Raw genomic sequence first — 10290 nt, forward strand, 5'->3', positions numbered from 1 at the left:
GAAAGAACAGACTTCGCTATTCAACTGTAGGACACCGATTGGCTGGCATTGTCTGTTTAGTATTGTAGCCAATCAGAATGGAATCACATGATCATGTATAAAAGATAGTAAAATTGTCTCCCTTTTTCAATTATACTAATAGTTAATAATCTGAGTACATTCTGGCACCAGTGAACTGAAGTCCATCTACATTACGGCTACTTATATTTCCCGTTGCTCTTGGCCTTGACCATATGTAGATAAATACATAAACATGTAGCCAATGATTCACCAAAGGCATTTTCATTCAGTGGCCTTGAACTAAATTGTACAAACTGCAGTATTGTGCTTTTTTACCCCTGGTATTTTTATTATTATGTGTGTGAATCCCAAACTATTTGTTTCTTTGTTTGATTAAACAGGATACAGTTTTTTTTTTTTTTTTTGTTCTAGTAATATTTGAAAGGGGAGGTGCCTTATGCGCCTCAGGGTTTTTTGGGGCTCCATGCAATCTAAGATCCTTGAGACGTCCAAAGATGCATTTAAACCACACCATGGTTTGTGATGCTCTGTCTTTGGTTATTGAGAAGGCTTTGAAGCCGCCGGTCGGCCATTTTGGGACTCACCAGTATGAGCAGTACTCCATAGGAATACATTGAATTATATTTCAATTAAATGTTTCAAGGAAGAAAATAGCATGTATTTAAGTACTTTTTTAGTTGTAGTGGGGACAGTAACATTAGTCATCTAAAAAAATATATACTTTAAGGAAATGTTTTTATATATGTTTTTATTTTTATGTTTAGCTCACATAATATTATTTAAAAGTATGCATTAAGGTGTCTTTAATGGAATAAATATGGCAAAACGAGTGTAGACATTAATAAATGCATTTTATAGCTTCCAAAATATATTTTACAAAGGTTGGGGAGTGCCAAGATGGAGGCAAGGTGGCTTCAACACAACGGCCCTATTAATCATCTAGTGTGTACATAATCTCGATTTTAGTTGAATTTGAAAATGGTTAAGGGTTAAGGTTAGGTAAGGGTTATGGTTAGGGTAAGGAGTTAATGTTAGGGTTTAGGGTAGGAAAGTCTGAAGGAATCCAGATCGTAATAATTGTTTACCTATCCTGCACATGCAGTTATCGCTTGCCTTGCCTTTCATCACATTGTTTTGTATTGCCTTGTGCACAAATCAACAAATTCCAAATAAAATAACGCTAACAAAAATGATGTCAACACCAGCTGTCTAACCAATGTAATATTTTTTCTAGTATAGATAGCTCATTACGGTATGACGAACAGAACCAGGGTAATACATTAAAATGTGTAATAAAATCAGACCATTTCAAGGTGGAAAAATTTCATTTGGTAGGAGCAAGAATCTTTTGCATCATATTAGTCAGATGAGCCAAGTGCCCTGTACAGTCAGTGTGTGTAATCCTCAGTCTAGTGCAGCTGGCAATACAGACCTTGGTAAGAGTTGCAATTCTTTCTCTCATACACACCGGTGTGTAAATGATTAATATCAAAACTTGCACAGTTGTGGTGAAATATGGTGCAATGGGAGGTGATGGCACACCACTAGACAGTCTGACAATTGGGTCATTCAACTCAGAGCCTCTCCAGAATAATATGTAACGAAGGTAGGATTGTGGGTGTGGCCTAGGATACACTTCCACAAAAGTGGATGAAACAATGTCACTTCAGTTTTGGGAGATTCAAACATTGACTGGCCTGATGAGAAATATCCTTTAGATAATGTTCTCTTCATACATTGCACTTATAATATCCAGAGGCTGAGTGCCATCTGCTGGTCAACTTCTCCATCTACAAACAAAATGCCTGAGTCTCACTGTAACTTGTCAAGAGTCAATAGCTTCCTAACTGTTGAAATGGGTACGCAGCAGTGGCGACACAGTCATTCAGGGCAGTCCCACATTTTTAGCACCAAAATATATAGATTTTTTTTTTTTGGGGGGGGGGGGGGGGGGTTGCCTGTTTTGCATGCTATTTTGGCATTAATTCATGTCACATATGTTTGCAAACAATGTAAAATATATATATATCATTGAGTTAAAAAAGCTGCATACAAACATGGTCTCTTTTTTGTTTTCTTGAGTAAGGCAGCTCCAAAATGCAGGTGTTCAAGCCTAGTTCAGTGCTTCTGTGGTGGTGGGGCAAGCCAGCAGAAAATACGGAGCGTTGCGCCATGATTGGCTCAGTGTTCTGTCACTCATGGGGACACTATGTCACCACCAAGTCTAAGGGTAGAGCTCTAAAATTCTAGCCCCTTGGGTGCTGCCATAGAGTTACATTAGAAGTGCCCATCCAAGAAGGCTCAAGCTCATTGGCCACAGATACAATTATGTCACATCACGTTATATCTACAGTAGCTTTGATTGGATTGATCATTTCAACATCATACTTTCAAAATCTTAGCTAGCCGTCATCATCGTGAATCAAGTCGAAAATCTACTGGCAAATCCTTTTTAATCCTTGTCATACAAAGAGAAATAGAGAAATTATTGATACAACATATCAGTGCTCATCGGCCATTGGACATAAACATTACACAACAAGTTGGAAATCGCAAATTCAACAATGAGTGGTTTGGAAGGAATCAGTGGCTAACTGCTAGCATTGCAAAGCAATCATTAGTCTGCTATTCAGTGGAGTGGCTGTGTGGTCCCAAGTCTAAGATTATGGGTCTCTTTTCCTAGTTTAAAATTATAAACATTCAATATTGGCCATGCTGTCAATGAAGCATGATTTGTGCCGCACTCAAAACTGCAAAATCTGACTTTAGTGAGTTCAATACAACTGGGAACTCTCGAAAAATGAGCTACGACTGGGAAAATACGGTTAAAAATTTCATCCAACTTGGAATTGTAAATCGGGAACTCGGGCCTCTTTCTAGAGCTACGACCTGAAGATCACTGACGTCATCATGATACAATCCCCCCCCCCCCCCGAGTTCCCAGTTGTCTTGAATGCACCATAAATCCAGAGAATGCCACTTTAATGACAAAGTTTGATGACAAAAAATGTTCAAGTGAGCACAGTACAAGGTGAGTCCAAAAATGTCTTGTATTCTTCTGCATAAATTAAATATGCCGGGGAGATATGTATACTGTAGCTAAGAAAGTAATGTGTGGTGCACATGTAGTCCATAACTGGTTTTTGAGAAATGTAATTAAATATTGTAAGAGCTTTCATTGTCTGCTTATATGCCGCCTTTATTTATGCTACAGTTCTGACTTGGTGTACAGGGAGGGCACAGTAAGAACAGCCCATGTTCTGAATTCTGTCACTGTACATTTCAAAAGTGCTGAGCAAAGTTTTGACTACGTCCATCCTAGCTTGCTCATGTCTTAATTGAAATTACAGATTGCCTCTAATCTGCTTGTCGTCCCCTTATGCCATTGTTTGTACATCTCAATTTTCAGTAGAAACCACATTTCTTTAAGCAAGTCAGCCATGAGCCATTTAAAACATTGTTAAATTTAAAGGCAGTAAATGAGGCCGAATGAACTGTGTCGCTGTCAGACAAGGCTCCGCTGATAGCCAGCTGTAGCAGTGGTATAGGCGCAATTAATGTATTGTATACATTCTGCCTGCGGCTATGCAATCCTGACCTGTTCACCGGACGTGCTACCTGTCCCAGACCTATTATTTGACCATGCTGGTCATTTATGAACATCTTGGCCATGTTGTTATAATCTCTACCCAGCACAGCCAGAAGAGGACTGGCCACCCCTCATAGCCTGGTTCCTCTCGGTTTCTTCCTAGGTTTTGGCCTTTCCTAGCCAACGTGCTTCTACAACTGCATTGCTTGCCGTTTGGGGTTTTAGGCTGGGTTTCTGTACAGCACTTTGAGATATCAGCTGATGTACGAAGGGCTATATAAATACATTTGATTTATAGTGTTGTGGCTTTGCTGGCATCCCACTTATGTCTCACTGAGATTTACATGCTTAATTCACCAATGGTGTAGAGATGAAGAAACAGTCTTGAACAGGGTGTAACAGTATAAATTGCATTAGACAATATTTGCCGCAAAACAAATTCCTTTATTAAGTGTACAAAACATGTGCAAAAATAGTGACTCATTGGAAGAAATACACAAGCATGGCTTTGCCCTAAGAGACCTACACATCAGTCATGAAAAGACAGTGAATACATACAACTTGACATGCGAAAACTATGGTTGACAGAAAGAGGGATGATCCCAGGCTGCAGTCACCTATACTACAGAATATTGCAAATTGTGGCCTTGGTTTCACAGCATTTGATAAGTACCAAGTAAGTGCCAGCTAATGAAACAAACTGCACATTCATCAGCATTCTCCCTTTGATTTCTGCTGCATCGTGCAAAAATAGTTAATTAGGAATGACCTCGATGAATGACATTCACAGTTCATCAAATCAAGCACACAGACACCCTTTTGGCCCATGAGCTACTTATGAAATTACCCAGCTCTTTCCTTCGTACTAAACACACACATACAAATGCAAACACATGACAGGGCCGACTGACTAAATCACAGGAAATGACCAGTGTCACGAGAAATTACTGAAAGAGATGTGCAACTTTTTGCAAAGAAGCTAATCATGACTAGAACTACATCAGCTAAACTGAAAAATCTGGCATGCGATGAAAATACTATTTGAGCCACTCACACCAAACATGAAAACACATCTAAATGCTTAACACTGACATATGCGGAAGGGGTTGTATATAGTGTTAGACGTGAATTGAGTAGGGAAAAATAGTGGTCACAAACGGGGAGAAGCGGTACTAGGTACAGCAGTACTACATCTGAGCCATGAAATCAGGCCTTGTCTACAGAAATCCTATCCAATTGCAACTATGGCACTAAAACGCATGACAAGACACTGAACAAGATGCTAAGCTTGACCTAAACTGTGGTTTAAAGGCCTCTTGGGTTGTGCAGCAAAGCAATAGAGAAAGGCACACAGCTTGTGGATTTGGGGTGTATAGCCAAGACGCCTCCCAAACCCCAAAAGTAGCACAAACACAAACCTCCCCACAGACAAATCAGAACACTAGTACGCCACTCATCCCGAGCCATCCATTACCACCACCTTCCCCCTCTCCTTTACAGTATGGTGCACTTTTGCTTCTTCTTCTTGTCCCCGTCTTTCTTGGTCGTGTCGGCCTTCTTGGGCCCGTAGAAGCTGGAGAAGCAAGCCTGGGCGGAGACGGGCTCCCTCAGACTGAGCAGCCACCTCCCCTTGCCGTAGTAGGCCAGGGAGCCGAGCTCCATCTCCTCCACCAGCTCTCCCTCCTGACCCTCTTTCTGCAGCGCTAGGATCTCCAGCAGGTCAAAGCCAGTCTGCTGTGGCTCAACCCCCTCCGCACAGCCCAGGGTGATGTGGGCACGGCTGCCTGCGGGCAGGGTGGCGGCAGCCGGGACTAGAGGGACTGCCTCCTTCTCAGCGTCGGCAGGCCACAGGGTTAACTGATCCTCAGAGAGTGAAACCCGGGCACCAACAGTGCGAGGTGTGACGAAGAGGGCACTGAGGGACAGCTCGAACGCAGAGCCATACAACTCTTTAACAATCTAGAGTGGGAAAAGAGAAAGAGGTTGTTTCAAAATGGTCCCCCGAAAAGTGAAAATGCATTTAAACAACGCACAGGTCAGATTTTAAATTCATAAAACAAGGCCAATTTGAGCTGTGTAGTAAATGGGTTAATAGGATGAGGATGCATTTTACAAATATTTCCCATCACCAATATACACCAAACAAAAATATAAAAGCAACATGTCAAGTTTGCCCCATGTTTCATGAGTTGAAATAAGAAATTATCCAAACGCACAAAAGGCTTATTTTGTGCACACATTTGTTTATATTATATCCGTTTGTGAGCATGTCTCCTTTACCAAGATAATCCATCCACCTGACAGGTGTGGATTTCAAGAAGCTGATTAAACAGCATGATCATTACACAGGTGCACCTTGTGCTGGAGACAAAAGGCCACTAATTTGCAGTTCTGTTACAACAATGCCACAGAAGTTGAGGGAGCATGCAATTGGCATGTTGACTGCAGGAATGTCCACCAGAGTTGTTGCCAGAGAATTGAATGTTAATTTCTCTAGCATAAGCTGCCTCCAACATGATTTTAGAGAATTTGGCAGTACGGCCAACCGGCCTCACAACCGCTGACCACATGTAACTATGGCAGCCCAGGACCTCCACATCCGGCTTTTTCACCTGCGAGATTGTATGAGACCAGCCACCTGGACTGCTGATGAAACAGATTAGTATTTGTCTGTAACAAAACCATTTTATGGGGGAAAACATTCTGATCGGCTGGGCCCGGCTCCCAAGTGGGAGGCCCACCACTGCACCCCTGCCCAGTCATATGAAATCCATAGATTAGGGCTTAAATTAATATATTTAAATCGAGTGATTTCTTTATATGAGCTGTAACTCGGTAAAATCGTTGAAATTGTTGCGTTTTATTTTTGTTCAATATTCTTTCAGACTTACTGGTTTGTCTGCATATTCCTTGGCTCCCTCAGCCTTGCCATAGTCACAGAATTTGGTAGTGCAATGAAGAACGCCATTGGCTTGGAAATACTGCTCCAGGTCCACCTCTTTCTCAGCCTCAACAGTGACTGAAAAAAACAAAGCAAGCTCAGTTGTCACAGTCAAGCTCAAGAGACTAAAATCTGATTTAGATATAAACAATATAATTGTGTGTATCACAAGACAGTTGTGCTGAACTCACAGTCAGGCAAGTGCTTCTTGAAGGCCTCAAGCGTGTCCAATGTCTTCAGGAAATCCATGGACGTGCACCTGACCTTGTCCTGGATGCCAGGGAGAAGGAACCAGCCAAAGAAAAGGGGCAGGGATGTCTCCTCAAGAGGAACTTTCATGGCCTGGATCTGGGATTCCTCTAGCCCCCGCAGAGTTCTCTTGGCCAACTGTGGCAAGTCTCTGCTCCACTCAGTGCGGGGCTCCAGAAACATGGCCACCAGCCGGTGCTGCTCTGCTACCTCCCCCAGACGGGCCAGCCGATCATGGGTATGGTTGGTGTCATCCACCACAATCACTTGAGCAGATGTTCCTACACTGCAGCAGGCTACCACAGCATCGTCAAAAGCCTTGTACCCATCTGCCGATGCTTCTGGACTCTCCGGTTTCACACCATGGTCATCAGCACAGCAGACAGTGCAGAGACCCTGGTAGCTATCTGCAATAGCACGTGCCAAGAGGCTCTTGCCGCTGCCGGGGAGGCCTCGGAGGATGATTAGAGTGCGAGAGGTGCGAAGGGTGGCTTTGGTCTGCTCATGCTCCAGGAAAGCGAAAGACAAAGTGCCAGGGGCAGGGACCTGCTCGACAACTTCTGCCTTCTGCTGCTCCACTGCATCACCTTCTGCCTGTTTCTCTGACTCGACTTCTTTTTCAATTTCAGCTTCTACCAGTTTCTTTTCCATCACAGTCTCAGCCGCTACCGGCTTCTCTGCTTCCACCATCTTCACAGTCTCAGCCGCTACCGGTTTCTCTGCTTCCACCATCTTCACAGTCTCAGCCGCTACCGGCTTCTCTGCTTCCACCATCTTCACAGTCTCAGCCGCTACCGGTTTCTCTGCTTCCACCATCTTCACAGTCTCAGCCGCTACCGGCTTCTCTGCTTCCACCATCTTCACAGTCTCAGCCGCTACCGGTTTCTCTGCTTCCACCATCTTCACAGTCTCAGCCGCTACCGGTTTCTCTGCTTCCACCATCTTCACAGTCTCAGCCGCTACCGGTTTCTCTGCTTCCACCATCTTCACAGTCTCAGCCGCTACCGGTTTCTCTGCTTCCACCATCTTCACAGTCTCAGCCGCTACCAGTTTCTCTGCTTCCACCATCTTCACAGTCTCAGCCGCTACTGATTTCTTTGGCTCTGGTTCCGGTACAATTTCAGCGTCGGTCGCCCTGTCTGCCTCCACTTCCTTTACAGTTTCAGGCTCCGCTGGCATCTCTGGCACCACCTCCAACACAATACCAGATTCTGCCTGCTTCTCAGATTCCTCAGGCCCTTTCTCTTCTGGTTCGAGCAGTTTCACGTCCTCAGATTCTGGCTGTGTGACAAGCTCGGGCGCTGCCTGCTCAGACAGTTTAACAGCCTCTGGGACGGGTTCTGCTATTTTCTCTGGCGCAGTTTCAATGTTATTCTCTGCTAGAGGCTCTGGTGTTCTCTCTGGCATTGGCTGCTTTTTAGGCTCTGCGGTCTGGATGTTTTCGCGTTCTACGTACATTGCTGTAGCTGGCTCAGAGACCTCTGTTGAGCTCTCTAGTTCTGGTTGTTTTTCTGGGTACTTCTCTGCTTTAGTCACAACTTCTGTAGAGGTCTCTGGAACCTTCTCAGGAGATACAACCATTTTCATTGGGGATTTTTCTGCTTTAGGCGCCGTCTCTTGCGTTTCTTCTGACGGTCCTGATTCTGTAACCACATCTTGCAAATGCTCCATTTCTTGCCTAGTCACTGGAGATTCTGCAGGATCTATTGGAGAGTCGTGTTGTGACTGGGGGCAGTCTTCTGCTCCCGTCTCCTGTTGCTCTCGAGTCTCTGACGCGGTGTCCAACACCTGGTTCTGCTCAGCATCCATATCTGGGTTCCTCAATGGACCTAATGATAAACACTGGTTTAGACAAAAGATTTTCAACGTGAAAATACATGCAATGATATGATACAAATGAAACTCATACAAATTCAATACTTAGGGAAAACAGGAACTTTATCAAAATAAAACTGTACAGCATACAAACAATGCAATGGCGCTGGAATTCATTTAAACTTCAAGCTGTTAAAAAAAAGGACGAAATTTGACAACTCTTCCCTTGTGCAAATATTTGTGATACCACACTTATCTTAGTGAGGGAGTCAAATGATATACTTTGGTATTTCTAATAAGCGTTAAAGGGCGCAGCAGATTCCTTATTTAATTACTGCACTGCAGCGGTTTCGCTGTGTCGCCCCTCGAGTCCTGCCGACTCAGTGCTCATCGTGGGCAAGGCCTCTGCCAGGTTTGACAAAGGCATTGGGTGGTTGGCTTGGCTCTATCGACCTGATTAATACATGGTTTAAGCACAGCTGGCATATTTGGAGTGGTGTGTGAGACGAGGATGTGTGTAATGTATGCCTTCATGGCTCAATTCTCAAAACATCCACATAACCGGCTGCATTATACGTGTAACGTTAGGTGGGGAAGACGTAACTGGGAAAGAAACAAACGTCAATTAGAATGCATGAACATTCATCCATAAAACCGATCAAATATGCATCACCAATTTAGTACGGAATTGGATTGATTAATGAAAAAGATTCAGATATAGGCTACGCAAAATTGGCGAATAAAAAGTAGAGGCGTGCTCAACCGCCGAAGACTAGGCCGGGGTGAGAAATGAACACCTGCGACTGATTAAACCAACCTTTTGTGTGGACAAGGGCTCGTATAGCCTCTTTAAAACGCACTTGAATAAAAAAATCGCAAGTAACACCAAGAAAAGTACGCAGAAATGATAATTTTTGAGTAACAGACAGTTGGTGAAATTAGACGACAAAACAAAAAAAATCATGGTCATCCCGTTACAGGCTAGAAAAGTTGCCCAAGAAACAAAACGACATTCGAATCAGCTCAAATGCCAATATTTATAGGAAGTGAATATTTAGTAAAAAACAGTCAGATGAGAATAATGTTTAAAGTGCAACGGTGTAAACGCGACTACTATCATCTAACAATGAAATGGTGAAACGGGGAGTGGCTGCAATGCAATCACCACGCTACAGATAAAACTAATTCGGCGTGGCAATGTCATGTCCAGATTTAGATGCCACATTTGAACAATAACGGTAGCCTATTTCAAAGCTAAAGAAATTGTATGTCTGAAATGCGACTATTTCTGAAAATTTTGATCACGTCAGTCAAGTTCCAAGATCGTACTATATGACAGCAGCTTCTAATCGGGCGATTTAGGATAACTACCATATTGCTATGAATGGGACGAGATTACCGACGGATGTTTCTTACCGTGCCTGTTGTGTCAGGAGTATGCCGCTGACTCTGCAATTTAAGCGTTTTCAAAGCTGGCAAGCAGTGGAGAGTAGGCGCTCCGCGCAGAAATCTGCCCACAACACGCAGGAAACAAAACGGAAACTACTGTCTCTTGAGCACGCGCAAGGCTTCGTGCTCTTGAGGGTGGGGTGCTTCCTATCGTTTGCGCGCCCCCGCTCTTATCAACGCGAACGGCCCAGCAATGACAATGTAGACCTGGCTCCTGGCTGAGAAG

The 10290-nt window shown here is 43.7% G+C and overlaps 1 protein-coding gene across 2 annotated transcripts; it reads right to left on the bottom strand.

Annotated features, from left to right (window-relative positions):
• Positions 1–4006: 4006 nt before the first annotated feature.
• LOC139421162 (flagellar attachment zone protein 1-like) lies at positions 4007–10201 on the bottom strand. Of its 2 annotated transcripts, none has more exons than XM_071171773.1 (4): positions 10032–10201; positions 6743–8629; positions 6502–6629; positions 4007–5569 (listed from the first exon to the last, which is right to left on the bottom strand). In XM_071171773.1, exons 2-4 carry the CDS (start codon positions 8607–8609, stop codon positions 5105–5107), a joined length of 2460 nt encoding a protein of 819 aa, XP_071027874.1. In that variant the 5' UTR covers positions 8610–8629; positions 10032–10201; the 3' UTR covers positions 4007–5104. The 2 variants fall into 2 exon arrangements, with proteins under 2 accessions (XP_071027874.1, XP_071027875.1); XM_071171774.1 differs by having other exon boundaries at positions 4009–5569; positions 6743–8642; positions 10032–10166.
• Positions 10202–10290: the final 89 nt, after the last annotated feature.

Source organism: Oncorhynchus clarkii, chromosome 12 (assembly GCF_045791955.1).
Source record: "Oncorhynchus clarkii lewisi isolate Uvic-CL-2024 chromosome 12, UVic_Ocla_1.0, whole genome shotgun sequence".
Taxonomy (NCBI): domain Eukaryota; kingdom Metazoa; phylum Chordata; class Actinopteri; order Salmoniformes; family Salmonidae; genus Oncorhynchus; species Oncorhynchus clarkii.

Bases quoted from the DNA above. Each gene is read 5' to 3' on its own strand.
- LOC139421162 (XM_071171773.1), bottom strand. From the start codon at position 8,609: ATGGATGCTGAGCAGAACCAGGTGTTGGACACCGCGTCAGAGACTCGA. The intron at 6,630-6,742 runs GTGAGTTCAGCA...TGTTTTTTTCAG, and splicing joins CAAGAAGCACTTGCCTGACT to TCACTGTTGAGGCTGAGAAA. The intron at 5,570-6,501 runs GTAAGTCTGAAA...TTCCCACTCTAG, and splicing joins AGGAATATGCAGACAAACCA to ATTGTTAAAGAGTTGTATGG.